At 41.2% G+C, this 15831-nt stretch overlaps 1 protein-coding gene across 3 annotated transcripts in view; it reads right to left on the minus strand.

The window, feature by feature from the left end:
- Window positions 1–15831, minus strand: part of shank2b (SH3 and multiple ankyrin repeat domains 2b) — a 1221224-nt gene that overhangs the window by 385568 nt on the left and 819825 nt on the right. For all 3 annotated transcript variants that reach the window (XM_059976077.1, XM_059976076.1, XM_059976075.1), the window contains 2 exons: window positions 5323–5405; window positions 4897–5021 (listed from right to left, as the gene is read on the minus strand). In XM_059976077.1, coding sequence (XP_059832060.1) covers window positions 4897–5021; window positions 5323–5405 — 208 coding nt within the window. The remainder of the gene's footprint in view (window positions 1–4896; window positions 5022–5322; window positions 5406–15831) is intronic.

Genomic DNA, 15831 nt, shown 5'->3' on the forward strand with positions numbered 1-15831 from the left:
AACTGTGACCCCTCGTTCTGGACTTCCCCAACATTGGAAACAATCTTCCTGTATATAGCCTGTCCAATCCCTTTAGAATTTTATACGTTTCAATAAGATCCACCCTCAATCTTCTAAATTCCAGTGAGTATAAGCCTAGTCGATCCAGTCTTTCTTCATATGAAAGTCCTGCCGTCCCAGGAATCAATCTGGTGAACCTTCTTTGTACTCCTTCCATGGCAAGAATGTCTCTCCTCAGATTAGAGGACCAAAACTGCACACAATATTCTAGGTGCGGTCTCACCAAGGCCTTGTACAACTGACCAAAGGGCACAGCCTCAGAATAAAAGGACAAACTTCTAGAACAGAAAAGAGGAGGAATTTCTTTACCCCAGGGTGGTGAATCTGTGGAATTCTGCAGACAGCTATGGAGGCAAAGTAAGAGGGTATACTTAAGGTGGAGGTTGATAGGTTCTTCATTAATAAAGATATCAAAGATTATGGGTAACAGGCAGGAGAATGGGGTTGAGGTGGATAATAAATCAGCCATGATGAGAGTGGAGTAGACTCGATGGGCTGAATGGTCAAATTCTGCTCCTATGTCTTAAAGCAATGCCTTGCCTCTAGTATGTATGTGGCCTAGTGTATTTTTATAAATCTGAATCAACACTTTAGCTAGCTTGATCACTGGAATAATTTTATTCCAGTTTTACATAGGGCAACTTTGATCCTCATGACACCACTCCCCAGCTATTCAAATTAACTCCTTCTGATCACAAATGCATTTATTTTTCTCACATTAAGGAAATACACTTAATTTAAAAAAATATATATTTTAATACCATGACAAGCCAGCAAGAGTTGAAATGGTTCACAGAACGACGCCGTTTTGCTGGAGGCAGCTTTTAATGTTGGTCGTCACCATGTCAACAAATAATTCAACAGTGCAGAAATCCGAAAATAATCTGCAGTGTGGAGATGGAGGAGAAGAGCAGTGGGAGAGAAGAGGAAGGAAAACTGTACCAAGGCCATTCCGCACACAAAACACACCGTTTTGAATAAAAAGAAAGAGAAAAACTATTTAAGTTTTCACTGTGTGGCAAACTCCCCATTTGTTACGTCAGAATTTGTTGTATCGTAGAACAGCACAGTACAGGCCCTTCAGCCTACGATGCATTACCGATCTTTAAACCTACTGCAAAATCAATCTAATCCTTCCCTCCCACACAGCATTTCATTCTGATACCCTTTATTGGGGAATCAATTATTACTATTATTAGAGTCTTTCCCACATCAACCAAACATATAAAATGAGTTGGTAGCAGATGCAGGCTGCTCACCCCTTCAGCCTGCTGCCCCACTGAACAAGGTCATAGCCATGGAGACAGACAGCACTGAAGCAAACTTCTTAGTCCGCGGAGTTGCACTGACAAATGTAACCTCAGATCTGCATTCCCATTTACCCCCTGAAAACATTTCACCTCTTTTTTCTTATTAAGGACCAATTTATCTTCATCTTAACAATATTCAAAGACTCTATAACAGGGGATCCCAACCTGGGTTCCACAGACTCCTCAGTTAATGCTACAGGGCCATGGCATAAAAAAAGGTTGGGAACCCCTGCACCAAATCCACTACCCTTTTTAAAACAGATGGGCCAAAGGGCCTGTTTCTGTGCAGTTCTTTTTTCTATGAGAGCTGCAGACCCTGAAATCTCAGCAGTTGCCAAAGTCCCATTTCACCAAGGATTAATGAACATCAAATCACTAAACTAGACATGCGGGGCTGAACAGGGAGTTATGAAGCAAGGTGGTCTTACGAACAAAACATTACAGTACAGTACAGGTCCTTCAGCCCCAACATTGTGCTGATCTTTTAACCTCCTCTAAGATTAGTTTAAACCTTCTCTCCTATATTTTTTAATCATCAATGCGCCTATCTAAAAGTTTCCTAAATGCCATGATGTATCTTCCTCCACCACCACATCTGACAGGGTGTTCCACACACTCACCATTCTGTGTGCCGAACTTACCTCTGACATACTCCCTGTGGTATTTATTGCTGTATTTATTCACAAGATGTGAACATCACAAGGTTAATTGCCCGGTAAGTGAGAAGCTTACTGGACCGTTTCAGAATGTCCCAACCACTGCTGTAGATCTGAGGTCACAGGCTGAGTAAGGAGAAAACTTACTCCCCTGAAGGGCATAAATGAACCATACAATCTTTTTCTATAATAATTCAGTGACTGATACTAGTTTTTTATTCTAGATTCATTTAACTAATCAAATGTTTAAATTTCCCAGCCGCCATGCTGGGATTTGAACTTATGTCTCTGGATCAATAGTCAAGGCTTCTGGATTACTAATAACCACACTGTGACTCCGTCAACCCTGCAGGCACAGCTTTCGGACATCTTATTAATTTCATTGCAACATAAATCAATTATATAATTAATCAAATGCATGCTACTTTATAAGTGGAAAAAAGTTTACAAGGATAATTGATTTCCTAACAAAAGGCACATGACCAAGTAATGGCTGAACAAACTCTGCAGTTTTAAAAGTAAAACCAACCTAAACCCAAGACACAAGGACTATGCATGAACCATCAGATGCCTTTAGTGAAGCTCTGGGTAATTCTATGAGGCAGAGTGAAGTTCTCTACAATCAGCGAAGCAAAACACAAACCATGGGATAACTTTATATGAAATGCATGTCTCTTGACAAGAGAGTCAAACTTTTTCAGGTGCAAAGTTTTCATGACATATAGGAATGGCAGATATTTGTTTTCTGATGCCCCATCAGACATCCTATATTCTGGAACCACAGATTTTGTTTCAGGCAGCTTTGGTGGATGGGATTTTTACTTTACCTTTACGTGGATATTTAAGACCATAAGATGTAGGAGCAGAATAAGGACATTTGGCCCATTGTGTCTGTTCCACCATTTAATCATGGCTGATCTAATTTTCCACTCAGCTCCAATCTCCTGCCTTCTCCCAGTATCCCTTCATGCCCTAACCAATCAAGAATCTGTCACCGTCTGCTTTAAATGTACACAATGACTTGGCACCCACAGGTGCTTGTGCCAAATAATTCCACAGATTCACCACTCTCTGGTCAAAGAATGTCCCCATCTCCATTCTAAAAGGACTCCTCTCTATTCTAAGGCTGTGTCCCCTGGTCTTAGACTCTCCCACCACAGGAAACATCCTCTCCACATCCACTCTATAAACTCTATCAAGGCCTTTCACCATTCAACAGGTTTCAATGAGGTCACCCCTCATTCTTCTGAATTCTGGTGAATATCAGCCCAGAACCATCAAAGGCCCTTCATATGACAAACCATTCAATCCTGGAGGCATTTCTGTGAACCCCCTTTGAACCCTCTCCAGTTTCAGCACATCTTTTCTAATACTTACTGCAAGTGGAGCCTCACCAGTGCTTTATAAAGTTTCAACATCACATCCAACATTACATATTTAAGGTGTAAGTTCTTCAACGACATTCTCAAGCAATCACTTTCTTCTAACTGCCCCCTCCTCAGGAGCTGACAATACGAGTTCCCCTCACATTTCAGTTTTTGCCAGCTTGAACACAACTCCAGCAACTCTCAAGACACAACAGCACCATCTAAGGAAAAGCAGGATGACTGAGTGAGACTCCATCCATTGCATTAGAAGTTCATTCTCTTTGTCATGGGTGATCAAAGGTACAGTGAGTAACATCTATAAATCATCAAGGCATAAACATCTCAAACCTACAACCACCAACAGCCAAGGACCAGGATAATGAGCTGATAAGAATACCAACATCTCAGCATTCTCCTCCAAGTCAGACAGTATCTTTGTGGAAATAGATCAGCATCCATTCCATACCTATGGGTCTAAATCTTGGAACCCCTGTTCATTCACCACATAGATTGGAGTGACTTATGCTGGTCATTAATGGACATTAGTGAAGAGCAATAAATGCCAGCAATGCCCATATCCCATGGATATGACTGGTGCAAAAAAAATCTGTAGGACATTGCAACCTTAAGAACTACTTATTAACCTATTAATCTTTTTAATGAAATTCTCAGTTCAAATTAAAAATTTATGTCACCTTTGAGGCAAATACAAATTACTTTTATATATTATTTTGCATGTATGTCAACAGAGTTGCAAGCGCTTGGTGTGGAGACTTCAATCTCCAAAAGAAAAAGTGTGCCAAAATATGGCAGCTCCTATCTCAGAGACTAGAAAAGATTTTTTTTAACAAATAAAAATGCAAAAGATACTAATTATTACCCATTAAATATTGAAATTGACTTAGTCACTAATGTCCTTTGGAATGTGAAACCTGTCACATACACGTCTGGCCCACACACAACTCCAGTCTATGAGGCACTTGTGAATCAAAATGGATAAGCAAGAGACTTAGTTGTAATTCAGACTTTCAAGTAGTTGGCTTATCATCTCAGCGCAATCAATGTATTCTGGCCAATATTACCCATTGCCAAATGGCAAAGGCCACAATTTGAGTGACTGGGGTAAAGTCATTTCAGAGTATTATTCATCACCATTCTTCACACCACATTTCTAAGGTATTAAGGAAAAACCATTTTCTTAACCTAAATAAACCATAACTTTTTGCATACTAATTGACATCACCAACACAGGTCCAATCCACATAACATATGATTAGCATGTTTAACAAGACCCAGCTTCAAATTTTTAGATCAGGGCAATATTAGAAAGTCACCAGCTACTAGGAAACAAAATTTTTACTACTAATTCCATAAATGTTCCTCAAGGAGTTGAACGTTAGACAAGTACCAACTGGACAACTCCTGCTGATGAAAAACAACTTGAATTTCCAAAGGAACCAACAATACATGACTTGGAATGAGTTGAGTTCATCGTTGGCCTACCTCAATTAAGAAGTCTCCCGTTCTCAGTCCCGCCTGCCAAGCCACGCCACCTTCATCCACTGATTCCAAGTATTGGAGTGCAGGAAAGGCTGGAGTTGGAGTAAATTCCTCAATTGGTGTATCAGCTAGAGTAGAGGCAAAAACCATTATCGTATCCACAAGGGTTATATTCAACATCTCACTTTTGAAAAATATATAAAATCCCATGGCTAAGTTTAGATTTTTTTGCCATTAAAGCTTCCTTTAAAAACATTATTTAATTCGTACTGCATTAGTGTGAGAGGGAGCCTAGAAAATGTGCCTCATGACACGCGACAAGGCTCCAAAGCTGAACAGCAGCTCCGCGTGTGCTCAATAACGCTGCCCACCCCCATTCCTTACAAATAAGGTCGAATCGGCATTTAAAGAAGGGATTTGATGCCTCACCTTTCGCCCCACGGAGCACAAATCCAAAGCCCTCATTGTCTTTCTTCTGCAGGATAACTGTCTTCTCTTCAATGATGCAGTCGCTGTAAAGAGAATCCAGAAGATAGCGCCCATTACTAGAACCCATCACCGCCGCTACTTTCACCAGCCGGCTCATCATTGCCATTTCCCCGGACAGTGATCAGCCGGGATGGGTTGGAGGAGTGAAGAGGGGGGTTTAGGGGGGAAAGGCAGGTTTAATCACCAATTGCTTCGGCGTGTCAATAAAAAATAAAGGAGCCCTAAAACAATAGCAAGGGAGAGGAGCGTTGTGAATGATGGGCTGAATGAATGAGTGATCACATGTCATCCGCGACTCGCTGGAGCAATGGGAAATGCGTGCAATCCGGATTCCGATGTCCTCCCACTGAGCAAGTACCAGGTACATCTTCTGGGGAAGCCGCGGGGAAAGAAACCCGAAGGAAACCGAAGCAGCATTTCTCTCCTGCCGCGACGGGTGACCAGCTCTGTGAATTTTTTTTGTGTGTCTGTATTTTTTTATTCCAGCGAGTGCTGCGTGCTGCGAGCAGCCCACACCTCTAATAATGTGGTAGCTTTCTTGCCGTCATCAAGCAGGTTTTATTTTTCAAAAGTATGATCATTACATAATTGAATTAACACCAGGAAATGTGTATTAAGGGGGAGCGGTGTACAAATCACAACACATTCTGAAGGCAAGCACAAATCATTCAAAGTCATAAAACAGTCGTTAGTGCAAAAAAACACATCAGAATAGGCTTATTAGGAGTTTGTGTCAGACGTTCAGCCTTTCAATAAATACTTTCAACCCAATCAATGACATTAAACCTTCAAAAGGCTTAGATTATAAGGATTAGACTATTATTTCGTTCTCCTTTACACTACGTACTGGAAATGACATTAAATAATCTTCAATCTTTAAAACACTCGCCAATCTTAACGGGAACTGGCTGAACAGGGTTTGGAATTAAGAAACCTTTAAAAATATATTTTGACTGGCACAAGCAATATGGACTGAATATTCTATGCAATAATTTCCAAGATTGCATGATCTCGTGATAGATGCCTATTTCCTTTTGAATATTGGCTACTTAATTGTAAAATTCCTTGCATGGAGACAGGGAAGTTAAATGTTGTTTACTGAATTAGAGATGTAGTTTGCTTTGTTTTACAGCAAAGTGGGTATTCTGGTTATTATAGAGTTAATCAGATCCTAAGGGCCAGAGTGGGAAAAAGTGCCGGGTATGAAGAGATTCAGTTTATTTCCTGGCCTCTCATACCTGGTGGTAATATATAGGAATCAATACAGCATAGATCAATGAATCAATCAATGAATCAATATAGGAATCAATACAGCATAGAGCCGCATGAAAATCAAATACCTCATGTTATATTTGAACATTGCAGTCTAACCTAATTTATGAAAAAGACAGATATCCTTAAAGAATGTTCTTACTTCATCCCCACTTTCCCCTTCACCTGGTTTCATCTAGCACCTCAAAGTGCTGGAGGAACTCAGCTGGCCAGGCTGCATCTATAGAAAAAAGTACAGACAACGTTTTGGGTCGAAACCCTTCGGCAAGACGGGTTTGCTGAAGGGTTTCAGCCCGAAACATCAACTGTACTGTTTTCCATAGATGCTGCCTGGCCAGCTGAGTTCCTCCAACACTTTGTGTGTATTGTTGGATTTCCAGCATCTGCAGCTTTTCTTTTGTTCACCTATCACCTGCCAGTTCATACTCCTTCCCCTCCCACTTTCTTATTCTGGTTTCTGCTACCTTCCTTTCCTGTCCTGGTGAAGGGTCTCAGTCTAAAACGTTGACTGTTTGTTTCCATAGATGCTGAGTTCCTCCAGCATTTTGTGTTTGATGTCCTTAAAGGTGAGTGAAGGTGAATCTGAATCAAGTTTATAACCACTGACATACTGTCTATTGTGAAATATGTTGTTTTGAGCAGCAGGGCAGTGCAATACATAAATGATGGTGTAGTGGTCTGGTCTCGAAAAGTCAGACTAAGGAAGGTTTTCACAAAGGTCCCCGAAGTTTAGAAGAATAAAGATCGAGCTTCCAGTAGAAGTGGTAGAGGCAGGTTCAATCTTGTCATTTAAAAAAAATTGGATAGGTATATGGACAGGAAAGGAATGGAGGGTTATGGGCTGAGTGCAGGTAGGTGGGACTAGGTGAGAGTAAGTGTTTGGCACAGACTAGAAGGGCCAAGATGGCCTGTTTCCATGCCATAATTGTTATATGGTTAGATGATATATTCAAGACTACGTAACATTAAGATGACTTGACCCAGGATATAAAGAAAGATGATTGGAGTCACTGGGACCCAACAGAGTCTAAAATTTCAGGTCAATTCTTTCAAGAATCAAATTGTAAAGTGAATCTATACACAAAAGTTAACAGAACTGTGATATTCTCTTCCATTTAAATTAAAATCTGAATGTGATAGATTTTGTATAAGAAAAGGCAATCATGGGAAATCTAGAGTTAAATCATAGATCTCACATAATGGACATTCCTGACTCTTCAAGATTCAAGATCATTTATTGTCATTCTTCAGTACATGAGTGTGAAGAAGAACAAAATTATTGTTATTCTGGATCAATGCAGCATAACAAAATGCAATAATCATAAAGAACACAATAAAAATCAAAACTTATCATAAATATAAATATAATAGCAATTCTATAAACCACAATGTAGAAGTAACTATTAGATGCATACAAAGTGATGCTAGGTGATGTATACGTAGTGGTGGTGGGGTGGGTGGATGGGTGGAGGTGTTGTTCAGTCGGATGGTTCGAGGAAACAAATGTGTTTGAGTCTAGTGTTCCTGGCATGGGTGCTATGCAGCCTCTTCCTGATGGGAAAGGGACAAACAGCCCATGTGCAGGGGGGCTGGGATCCTTTACGATGTTGTTGGGGTTTATCTAATACTTTTCTGTATATATGTCCTCATTGGCGAGTAAGCTGGTGCCAGTGATGCGTTGGGCAGTTTTAACTACCCGTTGTAGGCCCATTTTACTCCTGGTTCTATGCCTGTACCTTTCTAAAAGGGATTCATTCTGTACTAATGTACATAGGAACACTACTATCTTCTCCTCCAGGTTACACACATCCAGAAGCATATTACCATTCACTATTTTTGCTGAGGTGTTGAGCTCACCCCAGAACACCATCCTGGGAGTAGAGTAACAATTCAAGCAATTCAAGAAGGAGACTCACAACCACCGTGACAAGGGCAATTAAGGATGGGCAATAGGTATTGTACTTGCATGCAATGTTCACATTCAGTGAATGACTAAGCAATGAGGTACGAAACCACAGAAGTAAACACTTTATTGAACAAGCATTCCATATAATGGATACCAGACTGAGGGGATTTCTCTAAACCAAAATAAGGTCCATCAGCTTATTCCTCCACAGCATTTTACCTCCTACCAAAATGATTGTGCATTTGTATTTCAGGACACAATTGCATCCTCAGATTCTGCAGCTGAAATTTTCCAGTGGACTCCAAGGATGGTGTAACTCAAGATAAATCCCCAGGGCCAGATGGTCTGCATCCCAGAGTGCTTAAGGAAGTAGCCCAAGAAATAGTGGATTAGTTCCTGAGGATTGGAAGGTGGCTAATGTAACCCCACTTTTTAAAAAAGGAGGGAGAGAAAAACCAGGGAATTATAGAACGGTTAGTCTGAGATTGGTGGTGGGGAAAATGCTAGAGTCAGTTATCAAAGATGTGATAACAGCACATTTGGAAAGAGGTGAAATCATCGGACAAAGTCAGCATAGATTTGTGAAAGGAAAATCGTGTCTGACGAATCTTATAGAATTTTTTGAGGATGTAACTAGTAGAGTGGATGGGGACAGCCAGTAGATGTGGTATATTTAGATTTTCAAAAGGCTTTTGACAAGGTTCCACATAGGAGATTAGTGTGCAAACTTAAAGCACATGGTATTGGGGGTATGGTATTGATGTGGATAGAGAATTGGTTGGCAGACAGGAAGCAAAGAGTGGGAGTAAACGGGACCTTTTCAGAATGGCAGGCAGTGACTAGTGGGGTACCGCAAGGCTCAGTGCTGAGACCCCAGTTGTTTACAATATATATTAATGATTTAGACAAGAGAATTAAATGCAGCATCTCCAAGTTTGCAGATGACACAAAGCTGGGCGGTGGTGCTAGCTGTGAGGAGGATGCTAAGAGGATGCAGGGTGACTTGGATAGGTTAGGTGAGTGGGCAAATTCATGGCAGATGCAATTTAATGTGGATAAATGTGAGGTTATCCACTTTGGTTGCAAGAACAGGAAAACAGATTATTATCTGAACGGTGGCAGATTAGGAAAAGGGGAGGTGCAACGAGACCTGGGTGTCATTGTACACCAGTCATTGAAGGTGGGCAGGCAGGTACAGCAGGCGGTGAAAAGGCAAATGGTATGTTGACATTCATAGCAAGAGGAGTCGAGTACAGGAGCAGGGAGGTTCTACTGCAGTTGTACAAGGCCTTGGTGAGACCGCACCTAGAATATTGTGTGCAGTTTTGGTCCCCTAATCTGAGGAAAGACATTCTTGCCATAGAGAGAGTACAAAGAAGGTTCACCAGATTGATTCCTGGGATGGCAGAACTTTCATATGAAGAAAGACTGGATCGACTAGGCTTATACTCACTGGAATTTAGAAGATTGACAGGGGATCTTATTGAAACGTATAAAATTCTAAAGGGATTGGATAGGCTAGATGCAGGAAGATTGTTCCCGATGTTGGGGAAGTCCAGAACGAGGGGTCACAGTTTAAGGATAACGGGGAAGCCTTTTAGGACCGAGATGAGGAGAAACTTCTTCACACAGAGAGTGGTGAATCTGTGGAATTCTCTGCCACAGGAAACAGTTGAGGCCAGTTCATTGGCTATATTTAAGACAGAGTTAGGTATGGCCCTTGTGGCTAAAGGGATCGGGGGTATGGAGAGAAGGTAGGTACAGGGTTCTGAGTTGGATGATCAGCCATGATCATACTGAATGGCGGTGCAGGCTCGAAGGGCCTAATGGCCTACTCCTGCACCTATTTTCTATGTTTCTAAGAAGGCATCAGTTTTTTGCATGTCCATGGTTAAAGTATCTGTTAGATAATCACTTGTGGGAGTTACATCAGACCTATATTCCTTGCATCCACTTCAGTATTCTTCCCATCACTAACACAGTCAATTAAATGGAATTTGGGGCCTTGTATTACAGCAACACACACAAAATGCTGGAGGAAGTCAGCAGGTCAGGCAGCATCCACAAAGGGAAATAAACAATTGACATTTCAGGTTGAGATATTTCATCAGGAAGGGCCCTGATTTATTAATGCTGACGAAGGGTCTTGGTCCAAAACATTGACTGTTTATTCTCCTCAATAGATGTTGCCTGACCTTCTGAGTTCCTCCAATATTTTGTGTGTGTGTGTTGCTCAAGATTGCCAAGGTCTGAGGAACCTTTGGTGTCCTGGTATTACATTTAGGTTTTATCAACGGTTGGCTTGTGGTTGGTAATTACTGTCAATGCATTGGAAATAATTAAGCTCTTTGCCCTAGTAAAAGCCGGTGGTATAGTGGCATCAACACTGGATCTTGAGGTGAATAATCCTGAGTTTGAATCCAGCCAACTCCTTGCACACTTTCCATTTGTGCTGGGATAAGCGTCGAGCTAGCAACTTGACCTCATTTAAAAGAAAATCAAATGCTATGGAGATGGCAAAAATGCCACCCAATGCGCCAAAAGGCACGAGAAGGAACAACAACAGGCCCCAGTAAAAACAAATCAAACCTATCCCTTTAATTCAAGAACAATAAGTTCAATGCAGAAAATCACCATATCTCAGGAGGATATCCCAGTATTGTTCAAATGGCCAGTATCTTGAGCTTACATGGTGTTTACTACAGCTAAAAATGCAATAGTGAAGGTTTGCCCATTTCAGGATTATATTGAAGCAATAGATCACCCAGTTGACTCAAGGTAAAAAGAGCATTACAAGCCTCACTGGCATTCTGACATACATCATCAACTTATGATGCATTTATATCACATTTTACCAATACCTTTGCAAACTTGTTTGCCATCATAGATTCTGACTGAACGTAAGAACTCAATAACAGGAAAAAAATAGCTCAGGGTTATCCCCCCTTCAATATCACAATTTAGAACATAGATCATAGAATATTACAGCATGGTATAAGCCCATTGGACCAGAATGTTGTAGTGACACTTCAACTTACTTTAAGATCAAGCTAACCTTTCCTGCCCACACAGCTCTGAATTTTTCTTTCATCCATATGCCTATCTAAAAGTCTCAAATGTCCCTAATGTATTTACCTCTACCATCACCCCTGCCAGTGCATTCCATGCACCCTCTACTCTCTGTGTTAAAAAAAAGGCAACTCCCTATGCTTTCCCCCAAAAACCTTTAAGTTATGCCTTCTCCTATTAGTCATTTCTGCTCTGGAGGAAAGTCTCCGACTGTCCATTCAATCCATGCCTCAGTTCCATCTTCCTGAACTATCCTGTATCTCTTGTATCCACACAACTGCCCTTCTCTCTTCCCAGTGTTTCCTTAACTGATGATTTCCCTGGGATAGAGAACTCCAAGGTTCCACAGCCAGCTGGGTGAGCATCTCAGTACTGAATGTCTGGCACATTTATCTTGAGCCTGTGACCTTTGCTCTAAGCTCTCCAGCGCAGGCAAACATTTTTTACAGTGTCCGACAGCCAAATCCTTATGATTTTCCGGTGCCAAGTTGTATGAGCCCTAATGCCCTTCCCTTGAACAACATCGGTGGCGTGGAGAGGGGAGGCCTGTAACTTGGGCAACTGTCGGTCTTCCATACAACCTTGCCCAGGCCTCAGTCATCATCGAAAATCACTGGACAGCTGAAGAATCCTTATGATTTTATTTCTTTCATTGAGATCCCTGTTCAATTTTCTAACCTTGAAGGGATTAGCTTAATTTACCACATGTACGCTAAGATATCAAAGCAGAATGAATTGTGCCATTTGCGGCAATGGCCAAATGATTGTGTGCTGGGGGCAATCTTCAAGTGTCGAGTATTTGCAAGTGCTTCTAGTGCCTACATAGCATGCCCACAACTTACAAACCCTAACCCTCATGTTTCTGGATGTGGGAGGAAACCCATACAGTCATGGGTATAACGTATAAACTCCTTGCAGATAGTGGTAGTATTGAATCCCGATCACTGATTACTGACACTCTAGTAGTATTACACCAATTGCAATACTACCATGTCACCTCTGCAGAACATAGGCCTGGTCGACTCAAACTCTCCTCTTATGTCAGGAAGATTATATTTGTTATATAATCAATTGTGGCAGCCATATCAGACTCATTGTCCTTGCATCCACATCAGTATCCTTCCTATTACTAACACTGTTGTTCATGTGTGCGAGCACATATCAATTAAATGAAAGCACGCACGTGGGAGATGGCTTTAAATGGTGTAATCACATCGTACCGAGAGAGAAAACAATCTGCATGCACAGACAACAGTGCATGCGCAGATAACAGATCAATACGTAGCGCTGGGTGGGGGGTGGGAATCACTGCTATAGCTCCATACATTACACTTTCTCCTCCTTTAGATTAATGCAACATAAAACTGTATATGCACAAATCATTCAATTTCCCTTTCATACACCCATATTCCAAATTAACATGCTTTCACAATAATAGTCCATAACTAACTTCACATCTCTAAAGGTTTAATCTTTTGGATGGCACTCTGTTTCTTTCAGGATGATGCCTTTGGACCTGTGGAGTGGCATCAGGTTTGGTAGCTGTCTTGTCTTAGACAACGTTCTTGGTTTCCAGTGTCAGGTTGCTGTCATTAACATCGTCACTGAGAGGCAAGTCCAGTGAATGTAATGTGTCCTATTTGTTGGATGCAGTTGACTCAGGTTTGTTCTTCAGTTGAGCATCCAATATCTGGTCCACATGACATCTCCATTCTGAGCTCCAACAGCCACTATGTACATTAGTGGTCCACTTCTTGTAGTTATCCTACCAGGTGTCCTCTTCTTTTCTCAGTAATCTTGCCCTAGGACTTCCTGTCCAATCTTGAAGCTCATTGCTGCTTCACTTGACAACAGGTTGACTGTTCATTCTGCACTTCCCTCCGCAGATTTGTTTCAGGAGTTCTATGTGAGACCTCAGATTCTTGTTCATGAACAGCATTGCAGGTGTTTGACTTGTCATTGAATGAACAGAGTTCTGATGCACAAAAAGGAAGTTGTCCACCTTGTGCTGTAGAGAAATGCCCTCCTTTCCATCACTTTAATTGACTTCTTGAAGGTTTGGATAAACCTTTCAGCTAACCCATTCATTGCTGGGTGGTGAGGAACTGACTTGAAGTATCTGATGCAATTTTTCTTCATGAAAGGTTGGAGTTCTTCTGGCATGTATTGTGGTCTGTTGTCACTCACAATTTGTTTTGGTAAGGCATTTCTGGTGAAGATAGTCCTCAGGGTGGAGACAGACCTTGCTGAGGTGGTTGACTTCATTGGTTTAAACTCTGGCTACTTTGAATGACCATCCACAGCAATCAGAAACATGGAGTCCATGAATGGGCCAGCAAAATCAATATGTACTCTTTTCTATGGTGACAACAGCCACTCCCACAGGGGTAACAGTGCCTGTGGGGGTGCATATTTGACTTCATGGCATCCCAAACAGCTTTTGGCCAAGTCTTCAATCTGTTTATCTATTTCCAGTTACTACACATAGCTCCGGGTGAGAATCTTCAATCTTGACTGTACCCAGGTGTGCTTCATACAGATTTTCTAACACTCTGGTGCACAGTTTAAAGGGAACCACAATACGAGATCCACACATGTTGTTTGACAGACCAAAAGTTGGTGTTGTCTCCCTGAGAACTCTGGAAAATTAGGGTTACCATGAGCTGGCCATCCTGGCATGGCGATTTCAGAAACTTTTGACAATGTTAGGCAAATCCGTGCTTCCCTTTGTATATTCAAATTTTTTACCAGTAACTGATCATCAAAGCAGTGTGAGACAGTTCTGCTGGGATGCAGTATGAAAACTGCTTTTCTTCAGTTGCCAATAGTGGAAGACATGACAAGCCATCATCATTGATGTGTTGTTTGGTACCCTTGAACTCTATGTCATGAGAGTGGGCTCCTAGGAAAAATGCCCCACATTGTCACTGGGTAGCAGTCATCACTGGAATTCCTTTCCTGGGATTGAAAGTGGAAACAAGGGACTGCTAATCTGTCACTAGTGTAAACTTTTGTCAGCAGAGATAGCAGTGAGACTTCTTTACTTCCCATCCTAGACTAAGAGCCTCTTGGTCGATCTACGCATAGTCTCCCATTGATTTTTTTATGGATTTATTGAGTATGTCCACAACAAAATGAATCTCTGGGTTGTACATGGTGACATATATGTACTTTGATAATAAGTTTACTTTGAACTTTAAACAAAATAATTTATGTTGTTTGAACTGCACTCCAACTCACCACCATGTAGATGAAGGACAGGGTTTAGGGAGTTGGGACATGTGTCACCCACCAGAAGACACCATATTCTTAGGACTCTTATGGTTTATGGAACACACATATTCCAAATAATTAACTGTTAAAACATTTCCTAAAAGGCAAACTGTCCTTGTTTTTATAAGGAGACAAAGACTACATACTGTAAGTACTCTTGATATGACACTAGTTCCCACCACCACCACCGCCTCATACTTTAATAAAGGAGCCCACTTAATCTCTTCTCCCCAAGTTCAGTCCTAGAAGGTAATGCCAAATTTGAAATCACACTCCTGTATACAATTTCCCTTTGGAAGTAACTACAGAACATGTTTTTGTTAAAATTTGGCTCTCGCTCTGATCCTAAAAAAAACCTTTGTGAAAGAGAACTATACCTGTCAGTATCGGGAGGAAAAGAACTGCTTTCCAGTCTCTCATTCCTCACAGTTACACAATTAAACATTTACCATTCTCCTGAACTCCCATATGGATTAGCAGTAATACTTATGCTTTTTCCCTGGAGTGCAGGAGAATATGGGGAGATTTGATCGAGGTATACAAAATTATGAGAGGTATGGCCAGGGTTAATGCAAGCCAGCTTTTTCCACTGAATTTGGGTGAGGTTAGAACTAGAAGTCATAGATTAAGGGTGAAAGGTAAAATATTTAAGGGGAAATGAGTTGGAATTTCTTTACTCAGAGGATGTTGAGAATGTGGAACAAGTTGCCAGTAAAAGAGATGGATGTGGGTTTGATTGCAACAGACAAAAGAAGTTTGGACAAGCATATGGATGGAAGAGGTTTTGAGGGCTATGGTCCAGATGTGGGTTGATGGGACTCGGCAGAAGAACAATTTGGCATGGCAGATGGATTGTAGGGCCTGTTTGAGTGCTTCAGTGCTTTAAGACTCTATTCTTCCTGCTTCATTTACCAAAATTGCCTCCCAGT

Source organism: Hypanus sabinus, chromosome 7, assembly GCF_030144855.1.
Source record: "Hypanus sabinus isolate sHypSab1 chromosome 7, sHypSab1.hap1, whole genome shotgun sequence".
NCBI lineage: Eukaryota > Metazoa > Chordata > Chondrichthyes > Myliobatiformes > Dasyatidae > Hypanus > Hypanus sabinus.